Source organism: Saccoglossus kowalevskii, chromosome 13 (assembly GCF_978046115.1).
Source record: "Saccoglossus kowalevskii chromosome 13, keSacKowa6.1, whole genome shotgun sequence".
In the NCBI taxonomy this organism is placed as follows: domain Eukaryota; kingdom Metazoa; phylum Hemichordata; class Enteropneusta; family Harrimaniidae; genus Saccoglossus; species Saccoglossus kowalevskii.
Window position 1 is genome coordinate 14,505,374 of NC_140653.1, and position 17,442 is coordinate 14,522,815.

Consider the following 17,442-nt stretch of genomic DNA (forward strand, 5'->3'; position numbering starts at 1 on the left):
CATAAACTGAAAATGTCGATGTTTGATATTGGGGAACTACCAAGAACAAGGCAATAAACCCACTAGTCGTCGATGAATTATTTAAGAGTTGCCGCACAAATTAAATTTTCTATTTAATACAATTCATAATAGTAGAAATGCCACTCATTCTTTGTTTGTTTACCCATTTAAAAGTTCTCAAACCACTGTTTATTATCATGATAGTTTTATGTACTTGACAACTGTGTATTTATTGGAGTATTATTATTCAACACTTGTGTTAATAAGATTGAACGCAAATTAAATTGAATATGTCGTAAGCAGAATATATAAATGGTTTGTATTTGGTTGGTTACAATTCATTTCAGGCGCGTAGCACGTGTCGAAACATTGCTATAGACAAAATGACTGGTCAGTTGACCGGTTAAGAGTAAAATCACGTGCTATACACGGAATATTGGTCACATTCAAATAAATAAATCAGTATTACAAAAGCGGTAAATTTCGACACAACGTTCTGAACATGGGTACTGTCAATAAGACGCAGTTTTCAGTTACGTTACATCGCACGCACAGTCGAAAATATGTCTGCGATTCTGAGCTGATAGCGTACACATGAGAAAGTGAAATTCGTATTTCTGAATAAAGGTGTATTCAAGGTACTGTAAACTTGAAAATGCATTTGTTATCAAGTGTTATTACTAGCGTTATCAGTGATATTGACCCTGAAATGTTAGTAGGTCATTAGTGCTTTACAATATAAAAAGTCCCGGTTGGAAATACGTATGCAAGAGTGCGCTGATAACGTATATACAGCTAATGCTCAATACGGCGGCCTTTGAACACTTTAAATTCATAGTGATTCCATGATATGGCCTCGGTTAATTGGCAAACGATCGGTAATGCATTTGTGACAGCTTAATTATGTGTGTATAATTTAAATCAATGTCGAATAAATGTGATTCACATGAACATAACACCCATCCCATCGTCATTTTATATCACGGTCTTTTCAGCAATGTAAGCACACAGAGCAAAGAATTGTGTTCACATCGCACTATAATTTGTCAAAGTCATCCTACTTTGTGATTCTAAAATAGATTAATCCCATTAAAGATTAAAAAATGATATGTTTAGTCTTCTTTATTTGTACTAGTTATCTCGTCGCAATTACGTTCCTAAAGCGAAATCCTTCTGCTGTTATTATTTTGAATTCTAATCCCGTGGCCCTATCCATAACAATCAGTAGGTAGAGTTACATTTACATTAGTGATATCCGCTTGCAGCATTTGCTTATTTACATTTAACAGTTCGCCTTCATGTTTAAGAATTGCAAGGGTCTCTGCCGAGTTGTTCCTCAACACTGTTAACATGGACTACACAACACAGCAATGCGATACGAATTATGCTGGTACACGCTATTTGACCAGCTTATGTTCAGATATACGCTCACATATAGTTATGTTATGTTATTGTTTGTGCCCAGCGTCCTGAGAGCCACCACATTTGTGTGCTCGTATATAATGTAAACTCAACGAGAATTTTGTTGTTTGGGTTTGCCGTGCGTTCTCGCCACGGCCCTGCGTCTCTTTTTGTGTCACAATTATCCTAAAATTATATGTACTATGAACAAACGACCAGAATATTTATATTATGAATGTAATTATGCGTTTCTCTTTACTATTATTTGTGTTCCTTGCCAGTTATACAGTAATTAATATTTAAAAGTAAATCGATATTCAGCATTTGTTTCCAAGTGTATTAAAGATAAATGATGATAAATGACTTGAATTATATTATTTTCCATGTATTATTTTTTTTTCATAAATCATCTTATTACAATATACCACCAATGGAGTTCATTACAATTTAAAGATAAGACGATAATTTCCCATTTCCGAATGTACTAAATATTTAAAAGAACAACTAGTATAAAGTAGTTATCATTATATTATTATTATTTTAGAATGGGCAGATACATGTTGTTTCGGTTTTTTATTTAAAAAATCTCAATTATTGATGTGAATACAACCTAAAATTAGCATAATGCTTCCTGAGAGTAGTAAATAATGTACTGTTAGTTATACTTTTTAATTTTTTAAAGGTAATTTATCAAGATACTATTTTAGTTTAAATACACGGTTTTGATAAACCATCTCAATCTCAGGTCGTAGGTTAATTTCTTAAAACAAGCTCAGATATGATGTGACTGAATTCCTAAACATCTAAGAATTGTTTATGATATATGTTGACGATTTGTGTCAACAAAACTACAATAAATAGAAATAGCAGATGTAGAGATATTCATTCCTACACAAGTGCCAGAAACTTTAGAAATATAACTGATATACAAATTCGAAATCAAGTATAAATGGAGTGAAGTATATGAATAGAACTCGCAAGCCTGAGTATGGCAATCAAACATTCATATATCGACACGCAGCAAAAGGTTCGAAAATACCCCTTACAATCCTAAGCAAACGGGTTAGTAGATATGTCTTACACCAGAATGTATAAAATACGCCCATTATTAACAGCTTCGTGTAATTTGTTTGTTTTACAACACGTTTACATAATACATAAACAAATATTTAGGTTCAATTTTTTGTTTGTCACTCAAACTTCCACAGGCATTTGGATTGTGCGTTCGGTGTCCTCACATGCAGACACGAACGACTAGTTCAGACAGACCGGCATTCCGATTTTAAAGTAGGTACAATTAACATTTAGACCTTTGAAAGAAATATGTTTTGCCGGATTTATTCGAATTTCAACAAGAGTATTAAATGGCCCGTCATATACAGTAAGTATAGGGAGAGAAACGTTCATTCAAACGATCCTGGCATTTAGAGGTCGTAAATAGAGAGTGTCGAGATACGCGGTGTATAGAATTGCATGAAAGTAATTACAATTTTGATTATCGCTACATTCGGGAAGTTTCTCATGAATGTGTCTGTCTATCAAAACAGGTATTTTATCAATCACGTAACAGACTTTATCTCTGGCATTACGTCACAGGGACATGTCAATTAAGCATCATCTGTTTATCGTGCCAACTCGGTTATGCCTTCGGTCGTGGACAATTAATATTGAAAAATAGACTCGATCGAATAAAGATTTTTCTGTGAAACTTATCTCAGCCACCTGTTAATAACTATTTATAGTAGACAGATGAAAATTAGTTGTTGTATTGAAACAAAAGATTGGTTAATTGTTCGGTTTGATGGAATTAAACAAATTATTATACCATATATTATCTGCAATGTTTCCTTAACTTGTGTAGATAAGCTGGTTGTGCATACAAATCAAGTTTGTAATCTTTCTGGGAAAGGTTGGCCTTTGGAATCAGTCACACTGTAGGGCAATCGCGTGCAAATAAAAGGTTGGGATGTTGTGTTAATATCGTTAGACGGGTAGAAATGCTAATGAAGCACAATGCTCCTAACGTAATGAAGTTATGTTCACACGCTGGTTCTGTCGTCTACCTTTGATCACAAATGAAATTTCAGATCAATAGTTTAGCACAACTGAACGCTAAGGTCGGGCATAACACTCACGCACGTGGCGTTTCGCTGACTTTAATATCATCAATCGCCATTACGTGTCTCGGAACACACAGCATCCTGGTGGGTCTGCGCGGAATTAAAATAAATTCAACTCGGAAAATACGAAAAAGCTCTGAACCGAGATCAATTAGAGCACATATCTCATCTACCCACCCACATAAAAGAACATCAGTGAATGCGTCGGGTTAACCATTTATCATGCTTGCAAATTTATATCTGTATCAGTCAAGTATACAGCTCTTTAAAAATAAGATTGAAGAGAAGACATCTTCTATCTGTCACTTTTCACTTAAAATGCCTTTATATTCTTTGTGTGAAATCATGTTCCATTCATGTAAGTGTAAAATGCCGCTTGCAAAAACAGTTTCAGCGGCTAGAAATGATACGTCCAAGTTAGACAATTTTATTGAATTTCAAAGTATTGTTCTCGGCTTGAACGAATATGGATGAGAATTCAATACTTCTGGCTGACTAACACCATATGACACATTCACTAGTGAAGGATTCAATGCTCGTAATATGCATGTTCTGCAAATGGCTGGTTTAGTCTAACTATGTTATTTCCACTTTACATGTGAAACCCCAGAAGCATATTCAAAATGAAATTACATTTACACTGATATGGTTGCATGGAGTATACGTTTCGAATAATTCGCATGATTAGGCATTCCGTTAATAAAGTGCCGCATTGATATAATTTAATATGAGTATTCGTATATATAAATTACCTTGGAGATTATGTTTCACTTTGATATGCATTTGTATTGAAAAATGTAAATTTGGCAGAATAAGGTGTTAATTAAAATTCATTCAGTCACTTCACAGATGGCAGGTCAAACTATAATATATTCAACTACATGTTAAATATGCGTAAGGATTAAACTGTGCTAGAATATAATTTGGAGATTAGAATTAAGTGTCTCCTTTTAAGAGGCATGTGTCTTGAGTTGTATGCAAAATTAAAATGTTTGTTATAAAAAAGGAGACTACTTCACAAACAAATAGCACTGCACAAAAACCATTTGTTTTACTGTTTCATGATACAACGGCCTGGAGTTGTCCAACAGTTGAACTTCTCGGGAATCTTTAGTTCTTCCCTTAAAGGGTTACGCGTTATCGACTCAATACACAAGCCTGTGGAGTAAACTAAATGATACAGTCAGTTGCATATATTGGACTAAATGTAAACTGGTTTCATTTTCCAGATGACTAGATCATTAGATTGTCATCCTCAAATGAGTTAGAGGATTCAAACAATGGCAGGTTTATGTCATGCATGGTACTTCTAGGAAGAAAAATTAATAAAAATGAGAATTTCTCAATTATTTCCCCCAAGATACTAGCAGTAATCAATAAAGTTCAAAAACTGTTAAACATGACAACAACTGACGTATAACATAATACCTATCTCTGCTATAAAGAAAAACAATGTGCGATCTTTAGGGTTGCATTGTGTCTGTTATGATAATACAAATTGAACCTTAACTTCGCAATCAACCCGACTACTAGGTGCTAATATCACATAATCATTATGATTCCTAAATACAAATAAGTAATAAATAAAACACACTTATGGAATCGTGTTGCAACATGCTGTTGCACTGAATATATGGGTTGTGCAGAAGACCACAGTCTAAGATTAGCGATTAAAGATGAGGGATTTAGACAAGACAAATCATAGGTTTACAATTGTACCTTATTGCGTAAAACAGCCCCAACATAACGGTTATATAATTATTTAAAAATTATATTAAAAAACTCAAAGATGGATTGTCTTGGCAAAGCTTACCAGTGAAAAACAGTTTTAATCCGGGATATACACATTTTGACTAGTGAATGAACTTCCAGTATTATCAAGTTACACTAGAATTTCAAACAATTCTTTCAATAAATATAAACCACCTAAAACGATGTGTTAATGCATTAGGAGTTTTTTTTCAGCCCATGGGATCAAAGCTTAAATTGTGAGCCAGAATCAATTAAGAAGCCGATAGGGATGGTGGTGTTCACTTTGACTCGCTGATAGAACCGGAGGTCAACAAAGTATAAACCATCTACTGGTTTCAGGTCTGCGTCATATTCTGTCTCATTGATTGTGTCAGATACGTTTAGGCGTGTTCGCAGATCGTTCATGAACCGCACGGTTGTCGTGTACCCAAACAAATGAGCCAAGTGAATGCAACTATTTTAGGACTTTTCGGCATTTCAAATCAGGCATTACCTGTCATGTATAAGTATGATGGATATAAATATGAGGATAATTTTAATAGTTACTGCATGCATGTATGGCTACAGACAATTGTATGACGTACTGTCACTAGTATGTTTAACGAAGCATTGCCTGTACTATACGCCAGGTATAAACTGTGAAATTATCATATGATGAATAGATATATTTAAATATCTAACCTTCTTCTTATAAAATGTGAATCATGGCAGTAACTTCAACTTAAAATAAAACACGTTAATTTTGAATCTGTCAACACCTGTCACAATTATACATGTGTATATGTTGTTCTCTTAATTTTATTATAATTGTTTCCTGTTGCAATGAAACACATTTTAACGCTTTTAGTGTTACATAAAATTGGACCTATCTCTATATACGTGTACGTTTGCGTCTTTCAATAACTCATTTGTAGAGAGTGATCCTGGGTTTTAAACGAAGCTCAAGGTTTTACGAACAATTCCTCTCTCTCTATATATATATATATATTTTTTTTTTATATTTATTGATCTTTTCATTGTGATGTACTGCGTGGTAATGATGTGATTTTTTTTGGGAGATGACGCTTACGCATGACTACAAAGCTATCTATGTGTTATAAAATCTATTTATATTTCACATGTCTAAAGGATTAGTTTTTAATGACAGTGTATCTTTGTTACCATGGTTACGCTATTGTTATCCTCACATTTTAATTGGGTGGGCCGTATGTGCCTCTGGAGGTCAAATGGATTGCTGATCCTTCGTATGAAAGAAGTGATGAATTGCTCTCGATAATTTTGGAAATGGATTACTAATACATTTTTTTTGTCATTCGAAAGTATGTTTCCATCGAGGTTGGGCTGAAATATACTCGGATGAATATCAATGTTTCACTTTTGGCTTCGTTCTTCAAGGGACATTAATTGAACTGGTTTAATTTGTTGCTGTCACTGTTGAAACTAGAATTGAATACGTATTTTGCGCAGCTACATTTTAGCACATGGAGGTAACATAATGTCTCATTTTCCTCCATGGAGAGTGCTCATACATCTCTCGAATATATATATAGTCGTCGACCAGTATAAAAAATACGTGATTTTCAAGCTTTGCGCTATGGGGTCTGTACACCATGAATATTCACCAGGCCGACTTGTATTTAACTCGCTAATTGCAAACGCCTGTGTGTCTTAAACAGGTCACTGATATTTGATAAATCACCAAAACGACATTTGCATTGGATACAATTAGTAATGCTAGTTCTCAGTGGTTAGTATCGCGTTAATCGATGTATAACTAACTATTTTCAATCGTTTCTATCAATGGGAGCTACCTCGTACAGTATCTATTTCAAAAACATAGTCACATGGAATATGTAAGATGGGAGCGGTAAATTGGATGACTTGTTCATTAATCAGTATTCGTGAGTGTTTGGTAGTTTGTTTGTTTGTTTTGACCACAAAATAGCTGTACATTACATATTAATAAATATTAAATGCGAATGCTCCCCGAGATCTCGTTGGGGACAATGATAGCTACCAGAGTGTTTTATTCAGTCCCGTCATTGCAATGACACTCTCGCTATCAGTGAGATCTCGCCAGACATTATATATATCTATGATATATTCATTAAAAACCCTCCAACAAATAATAAATCAGGATTAAGTAAAAATAATCAAAATATATGTACACTTCGTCAATGACATCACACAATATATATTTATTTCGAATGATCAATGCGTGGGCTGGTGGCAATATTACTGTTTACATCGAATTCTTTAAAATGGCGCGACATGTGTGGCGTGTATTCAAAGCTTCATCTGCAAGCAGGTGGATTGGGACACAGTAAGACTCCATATTATTATTTCCAAATCATTTTTAGAACGTTTTTTTTATCGATACAGAGATTGCGTTGCACCAGTATGCAGTATAACTACTACATACATACGATAAAATCGCTACTATCACTAAGAGACAATATAATCTACTATAATATATTACCTGCTTAGATACGGTGCCAGTTTATACTTGGTAACTTTCATGCCTCCCAGGCATTTTCTTCTTATCTTAGTAATATCTTCTCGAAGTACAGGTGAGTCTGTCTTGTCGCCAATAAAAATAAGAAGCTCCCTGTAGACTGCCACTTGGTTGTTAATTTCCAGTGCAAGCTGTGGACAAATGGATAACCATTAGGATCTATAGCTGACGAAAAAAAGTTGATTGCTATGGCAACGCATCAAATTGCAAATGTACATTCTCGTGAGAGGAGTGGAGATGCGCGTCTATTTTCGTCAACAATTACGTAAAGTTAAATAATATGAAAACTGATTTTACTGTATGCACGTATGGTCAAACATTTACAGCCAAAAAAGAAAATTAACCGGTTTATTGTTTGAAAAAAAGACGAAATTCTCTTGCTGACAGATGAGAATTTACTTTCAATTACCGACACGTCATCATTGATGGGTACAGATTAGAATGGTATCAATTTAATGTAATAATTTATGCTAGGTCGCCAAATAACTATAATGTTATCTATTTAATGAATTGATCAATCAATCAGATATTTGTTTGAAATACTAACTTGCTGCATCATAATATTCATTTAAACTGAGTCAGGGTTTCATAGATATCGGTGGTTACTGCATAAAGATCACACAAAGCTTTTGTGCGTATATATTAAGACACAAGCTTCAAGAAATAAGGAAAATTCATCGTACGTAACGACTAAGTAATACAAGAAGCCGATGGGGTAACAGTAAGACTATATGGACAGACAATTGATGTATTCGTTACTATATCAGCCGATTCGTGCTTGTACAGTTGGGTTACAATTCTTTGGCGTCGTTTTTTTTTTTTCGAGAACGCCTGTAGTTTCAGACAAACGGTTGATTTCCCTCTTTTTATGTAATTATCGAACTTGTCGTCGTAATATACTGCTTCACAAAAGTACATTACAGGCAAATTGTCGAGAGATGACAGGCAATGCATTGGAAATTGGATACACATCTGTAGGCATCATTGAAGTACAGCACTGACGGGAACTGCATTTACATTCGTTAATAACGAGGCTTACCGGTGTATGTCAGTTATATATTGGATATGGAACAAATGGATACAAAGTCTTGACGCCCGTTGACAGAGAATATATAACTATCGGAAACATAGTAGGACGTTAGTTTTGCGTAGAAGGCGCCACGAATAACACCGAAGCCGATATGCTGTAAACAAACCTAACTCTGTTTGTTGTGGGTTCATAACACATAGCCAAGGCAAACGTTACTTGTTAGACATTATATAGACCACTACCGGTGCGGTGTCTATTAGCAGTGGATATTCATTGTGTTGTTGCCTAATACTATATTATAATAGGAACCACCATCGTAAATTCCATTCACGACTTTCTAAGAATATTATCTTAACGATTTAAAGTAAATTCGTAGCCATTTACACAAAATAATATATTTACTTCTGAGCTGTATAATAATATATTTACTTCTGAGCTGTATAATAATATATTTACTTCTGAGCTGTATAATAATATATTTATTTCTGAGCTGTATAATAATATATTTACTTCTGAGCTAAATAATAATATATTTACTTCTGAGCTGTATAATAATATATTTATTTCTGAGCTGTATAATAATATATTTACTTCTGAGCTGTATAATAATACATTTACTTCTGAGCAGTATAATAATATATTTACTTCTGAGCTGTATAATAATATATTTACTTCTGAGCTGTATAATAATATATTTACTTCTGAGCTGTATAATAATATATTTACTTCTGAGCTGTATAATAATCTATTTACTTCTGAGCAGTATAATAATATATTTACTTCTGAGCAGTAAAATAATATATTTACTTCTGAGCTGTATAATAATATATTTACTTCTGAGCTGTATAATAATATATTTACTTCTGAGCTGTATAATAATATATTTACTTCTGAGCTGTATAATAATATATTTACTTCTGAGCTGTATAATAATCTATTTACTTCTGAGCTGTATAATAATACATTTACTTCTGAGCAGTATAATTATAATATATTTACTTCTGCGCTGTATAATAATATATTTACTTCTGAGCTGTATAATAATATATTTATTTCTGAGCTGTATAATAATATATTTATTTCTGAGCTGTATAATAATATATTTATTTCTGAGCTGTATAATAATATATTTATTTCTGAGCTGTATAATAATATATTTATTTCTGAGCTGTATAATAATGTATTTACTTCTGAGCTGTATAATAATATATTTATTTCTGAGCTGTATAATAATATATTTATTTCTGAGCTGTATAATAATGTATTTACTTCTGAGCTGTATAATAATATATTTATTTCTGAGCTGTATAATAATGTATTTACTTCTGAGCTGTATAATAATATATTTACTTCTGAGCTAAATAATAATATATTTACTGTTGAGCAGTATAATAATATATTTACTTCTGAGCTGTATAATAATATATTTACTTCTGAGCTATATAATAATACATTTACTTCTGGGCTGTATAATAATACATTTATTTCTGAGCAGTATAATTATAATATAATTACTTCTGCGCTGTATAATAATATATTTACTTCTGAGCAGTATAATAATATATTTACTTCTGAGCTGTATAATAATATATTTACTTCTGAGCTGTATAATAATATATTTACTTCTGAGTTGTATAATAATATATTTACTTCTGAGCAGTATAATAATATATTTACTTCTGAGCTGTATAATAATATATTTACTTCTGAGCTGTATAATAATATATTTACTTCTGAGCTCTATAATAATCTATTTACTTCTGAGCTCTATAATAATCTATTTACTTCTGAGCTCTATAATAATATATTTACTTCTGAGCTCTATAATAATATATTTACTTCTTAGCTGTATAATAATCTATTTACTTCTGAGCTGTATAATAATATATTTACTTCTGAGCTGTATAATAATATATTTACTTCTGAGCAGTATAATAATATATTTACTTCTGCGCTGTATAATAATATATTTACTTCTGAGCAGTAAAATAATATATTTATTTCTGGGCAGTATAATAATATATTTACTTCTGAGCTGTATAATAATATATTTTATTTCTGCGCTGTATAAATAATATATTTACTTCTGTGCTCTATAATAATATATTTACTTCTGAGCAGTATAATAATATATTTACTTCTGAGGTGTATAATAATATATTTACTTCTGCGTTCATTAACGGTTAGTGAGATGTATAAAAAAAACTCATATGATTGCAATATAGTTCGTGACACATTTCCGTAATGTATGCGTGAACTGGACAGTCGTGATTATGTTGAAATATCATAATTCGAACATGGTAGTCGTTTCTCATTGATCATACTCTGACGTTCCGCGCAATGTAATACTATTACTTGATTCAAGAAGGTGGCTGATTGAAGTATCCATCATACTGAGAGTATCCTCAAAGTGATAAATTGATATTGCATTTACAGATATAATCAGTATTACATGCATATATACGAACATGAAACACGATATTCGAGCTCGTAACTCGGCAAATGAAAAAAAAATTATGTATATATTATACATGCAAACGAGGCTACTATTCACATAACAGACTGCTCAAAATCAGCTGCTCTACTCCAAACGTGTACGTTGCAAATGTTTAAGGCATTAACGCACCGCGACGAGCTTTTCCCACAAATTGACAAACTATTATTTTCCATCAGTCTTAATAAGTAATCAGGTAGTACCTGACAAGTAATTATGTCGTTAGATATGTTAAGCATTATATCAAAATTATTCGGAGTGAAATAAGCCATATGTCTTAGAAATTATTATTAATATTATTACTAGATTAAGAAAGATGGACATTATTCGTATATCAAACGTATAATTGAATAGCGTTAATGTACCTGGTCGTGAGTTCAAAGATTGTGGTGCATGAGGTAATTCGTGTGACAACGTATTCATCAACTCACAAAGCAACGCATAGTTTATAGGCGACAGCATTTGTTACACGAGGCAGCTGAAAGCGAGTCACCCGTTTCATGGATTCAGTTGAATACTGTAAAATCGCCCATTCTTTGCCATGGAATTTCAATCGTTGTTTGCCACTTCGGCTACATTATTATATATAATTGTTGATTGTCTGCATTATTATAATGCCAGTAATTTTATTGAGTATTTCATCTATTTTTAAGTGAATCCTGAATAACATGCCTAAATGGCGGATCATTATAAACTGTGGGAGGTGTGATGGCAGAATAACTGTGCATTTTCTGTTTCTTCACTTAGTTTTGTGGTAACTGTTTTGTTTCCACTTTTTTACACAATGTGAAAAATATATATTTGTATTTTTTTCTGTTCTTGATTCCATTCTGATTTTCCCACGTGCAAATTATTTATATCCATTTCTGCAACCATCCTAATGATCGACCACTAAATCGCTACAAAAACCGCGCTTTCAGGGAAATGCACCCCAATAATAAGGAATGTCCGACCAATTACTTGAGAGAAGTTGGTTGGGGAATAAATTAACTGCAATTGTAATAATTGCCGAATTGGGCAAATTGTTTGTTTTAACATGGTATTAAATTACCATATATATACATACATTGATAATTGGAGACATAATCTTATGTCTGATACTACAATACATACAATATTTGGTTAGGTGATACAAAGTTGTTTATTTCAAATAAACTTGATACTGAACAACATTTAATCTACATAAAAATATACATTTACTTTGAGATAATATACAATTTAAATGGTATGTTCAACGTTAATGGTGCGACAACCAACCTGGCAGAAATATAAATATTTTGCCATGAACATCACAGAATAAACATTAACTTGTTCACACTTATTGAATATTTTCATCAAACCAATTCTTCAATACTTTTGCAACTTATTAGTGAATCGGTCTAATGTACATGTTAATATTTCTTCTAACATACGATAGTGGTTTTGTATTAATAATATTGGTTATTAATGTAATGTTATAATCGGAGTGTGGTGGTTATACCAACTGCAGAAAGACATCAGATATGAATGTAAAACGCAACAATAACTTACGAAATATCATAATCATAATCAAAATCGCTAAAATAATAAAATGTGATCATTGCAATTAGTAGTAAGCCAAGTCAACATAACTAAGACGCAAATACAAATGTTACCCACAGTAAAACAATACTTTCACTGCGAATGTCTTAAATCTTGCTCGTATTGCCTGGTCCGACGGCAAAGAGGCGTGCTGGCAGTTTTCCACGTGGATTATTCAACGCTGTGATTTATGTTAACTTAACAATACGAAATCATAAAGTTCCGTGTTCGATTTTTCTCACGTTTAAAGCCACTATTAATAACGGGTCAAGCGCGTTTATGTGTGTATGTAGTGTTTGAATACATGGTAGATGAGTGGGTTCGGTTAGTGTTGCCATGCCTTTGTGCATTTGCGTGGAACCGGCGCGGACAGAGTGCTGGGGAGCAAGTCCGTACCCCATTCAATTAAATATCAAAATTTCAAAACATCGGATATTTTCAATTTAAAGGAAGATGTAATCTCAGTGTATTCTCCGTAGTTGAAACATTATCATTCCACGAATTGACTAATAATTTTTGGTTAATGGTTCTTTTATTTATTTATTTTTTAAAAAGGTTTACGTTACTTAGCAACATGCACTGATAATAATCTAGAGGTTACCATTAAATGTAAAGGCGGGCAATCATACTGATTACACATTCGTAATGATCACACCGAGATCATTAGTAAAATTGCATTTTTATAAAGAGTCGCCCTGTTATAGTGTTGGCTATCATCATTATACAACATTCGTGATTATCGTTAGTATTACACAAGTTGGCGGGGTTTGAATAACTGTCATATGAGATATGTTCTCAAATATGCGTTGTAGTAATATTCGATTACTTACTATACATATCCAAATTGGTTGTATTTTTCAATCGTGTTATATTTTTTTATAGAAATCCATATCACTCACATGATATGTAAGTGATATTAAAAAATATTGGTTCTCGTCGTTTTTACGTGCAAAGTGCAAAGCCAGATTTAGTTTGGTTTGTATTAAACCTCAGTCGGATTTCATAAATGATCATAATTTAGACACTATAGACTAATTGCACAGTTGATTAGATGCTTTTCAACATTCGGTATTTCAAAGCTGTTGCCTAGACTTCGATGTCCATATTGGGACCGTCGTCAAATGTAGAACGCTAGACACAACTAACATTATTCTGAACTCCTATTTTAAATACTGGGGCATTTACAGCGGGAATTGCATTCACTCGAATCTGGATCCGAGGCTGAATACAAATAACAATTACAAATGGGGAAAGCACTACATCGTCATTGAAGTTTACAGGTGAGTTATGGGTAGCACCGGATGCAGGAAAATCGTTTGATACTACGATCACTAGAAATGGAATGACCGTCATGAATGTTATCAAATATTAGTTAACAAATCACAGCTCAGTATTTAATTTATATATAATACTGTTAAACCATTGTTTTTCACATACGCATGATGAGCTGCCAAATACATGCATGCACCATGATAGACATTCTGATATTTGGTAAAAACGTTTGTTTTTCTGTTTTGTTTTTCTTTTAGGTTAGAATGTTACGTTCCCTAATTCAACGTGAAGCCATTACATAGAAGCCACATATTACGGGCATATTCCTTACATTGAGATTTCAGACGAATTTAATCATTGCGCCGAATTCGCCAAAATAAAATGCAGTAATTTTAAGAAGTTATCCATGATATCTGAAAAGGCCATTTCACCTTGATACCACCTTATAAGCAGGGTTTAGTTTATTCTTCTACGATTTCCTCTGAATATTGCTTTACGCTATTGGTTGTTGAATTTTGACAACCGGAGATTGAGTCACAGCCGAAACGTACGCAGCTGAAAACATTAGCGGTATATTATTAGCTGTAAATTGCAAACTCCCACGGGCATTAACTCCTTTTTACGCGCAATGGAATCGAGTTACGTGTACTCCTGTTACGCCGATAACAAATAGGTAAAGAGAATAAACCTGCGTGCCGGGAAGTATGAAACATTGTACATATCCCATCGATGTATCCTAATTACTCGTACATCCGGTTCTGAACTCCCGTAAATGAAACAGATTTAGCAGTATATATATCGGCAGTGAGCCACAGTTATAAAATTAGTTTACTATATGTAGTCATTAGTTATTTAATATTTAGATAAAAAGAGAAAATCTAAATACGAACTCTCAATGTAAGACCCTAAAAGGTAATAATAATGTAACCTAGTTCTCTGTATTCTTATTTGAAAATACAAGATACATCCTATTACCACACGATTTGACCAAATTATTTTTCACCTTTCTAAAATAAAATATTTTATACTGACACAGTTTTTTTTTTTTTTATAAATTGAGAATAGCAACAGCCTGAGCGAAACCATGTATCAGTCTGACTAATGGCTCATTTTTCTTGAGGGGTCGTGTTGCATTTGACTAAATAATAAACACAACACCACATGTTATCCGGCATGTCTCCGTATGACCTGGAAACACCGCTGAGAAACCAATGTAAAATAAAATACGGATCAGAAGGAAATACTATTCATTGAGCTTCTATTAATTGAGTGCAGTGTGTGTATACAGTATAAAATATGTATGTACCAATGATCTACCATAGAGTGTCAATTGCTTCTATTAATTAGGTCACCTCGGGTCTACCGTATACCTAGCTATGTTCATGGACATACGCCGACTGCTCGTGTGCTGCATTTATTTTAGCACTTACATAAACCGACGCAATTCGGGTTACTCTATCAGATAACAGACAGTTATCTCGTCTACACATTGCTGACCCACGAATAACTATTGCAAGAGAAACATCTAGCATTATTGTCATATTATAAGCTCGATATATAGCAATAAATAGTGTATAACCATTATAATGAAAATAACGCATTTTACGGTACTTGTCGGCCATTAATACATATCATCAAATTTCTTTGACTTTTGCAATATGGCTTTATTTTATGCTGTTGTTAAAAAAAACAGATAAAAAATATTGTCACCTAACGTAAATATCTATGCAAATGTTTATTTTCGAGTCATTTATCAAAAAAAAGTAAGACCATATTATGTATTATGTTAAACATAAGCGGAGGAATCACATTTTATTGCAAATTTCTGATGAATGTTAATGAATTCTCGTCTCAAAATGTGATGACTTGTGTCCAAATCAACAATTATTTAGGCTGAAAATGTGTTGCTTGGTAACGCTCGAACATTCTATTACCGACGTAAAAACGAGTGTTATATAATCGATCATATTTTAAAATTAATTCATATACTTGTTTATGGCTGCCGTAAGTAAGTGTTACTATTGCTTCATGGTACACACGGTTCTCAAAATATCAGCTACTTTGGAATTTGGTGTCTCGTCACAACAAGCATACAAAATAATTAGTTCGATACGCTCAGAATACGAAGAACATTATTTTTTTTTTAAAACCGGTGATCGTACATAAATATTTTTGCCAAATAAAATTAGGTTTTCTTTTATCATTTTGTTTTCTGTATTCTCGAATTCAGTATTCATCATTCAAATGTGATTCCCGGCGAAATCAACGGAAAAGTACATTAATGTTTTGAACATATCCACTTACTTTAGAGCACTCTTCCTGTGCCTGTATATTAGGAGAAATGTGCAAATCGCTGATGGACGTGTCGTACTGGGATCCCCGCGAAGGCTGCGAGTTGCTGCTCTTTGGGCGACAACCCCGCCCTACTGTTCCCCCGTTCATGCATTCATTTACGATGACGCGCTCAAGCCGGCATGTTTTCGAATGTTATGAATACGACGCGAACACCATATATGGGTTCAGGAAGTCGGTCCTACGGGTTATAAATAGCCACCCAACGACTGGCGTGTTAAGTGCGGTTGGGTCAATGCGGAGTCTTTTCATTTACAGACTACATATCCTGTGCGGAAAGGATGGAACAGCACGCTCGCCGACCAACATCAACATTGGAATAGCTACGTTGTTTCCAGTCGCGTCGTTAGGAGTAATAAGCACTCAAAAGGGACGCCACAGACAACTAATGGTAAGCATGGTGAATCCCTAGCTAAGTGAAAATAATCAACTGCAAATTGTTTGTTTCAAATCGCGTATGACATCACTGACGGGATGATTACAATTCCAGGGACGGGAGCAGGATTTTTGACAGTGACGTCATTGCCATATTGCACTATGGAACAGGGGCAAGTACATAACTTCGTCAGGATAATAACAAAAATGATTAATTTATGTGACAATTCACTGTCGATTTGTCAAATATCTTTTAAAATAAACAAAACCTGTTCTCACAATAATTTCAATTAGGTGGAACGTTTGTTTGGAAGTATCAAGCTCTGGGTTGAACGACAATTTGTGACAAACAAATACAAAACATGACATTTTTTTAGTATAATACATCTATGAACTTTAATAAAGAAACGTCTTCTGTGATACCAAGCTTGTAATTAAAAAATATCTGAATGAACTATTTAATTTCAGATTCACAAAAGATACGAGTTGAAACTATTGAATTGTTTTTTTTTATCTGTCAATCACCCGTCACAACAATAGAACGAGCTTCCTGTTGATGTTAAACTTAGGT

General features: G+C 33.3%; 1 protein-coding gene across 1 annotated transcript in view; it reads right to left on the reverse strand.

Moving 5' to 3' along the window:
• LOC144342912 (regulator of G protein signaling 7-binding protein-like) overlaps positions 1-16,850 on the reverse strand; it is a 37,454-nt gene extending 20,604 nt beyond the window's left edge. Inside the window, exons 1-2 of the mRNA XM_078005776.2 lie at positions 16,449-16,850; positions 7,753-7,919 (exon numbers count right to left, since the gene is read on the reverse strand). Of these exons, the coding sequence (XP_077861902.2) occupies positions 7,753-7,919; positions 16,449-16,586 (305 nt within the window). The 5' untranslated portion in view covers positions 16,587-16,850. The remainder of the gene's footprint in view (positions 1-7,752; positions 7,920-16,448) is intronic.
• Positions 16,851-17,442: the final 592 nt, after the last annotated feature.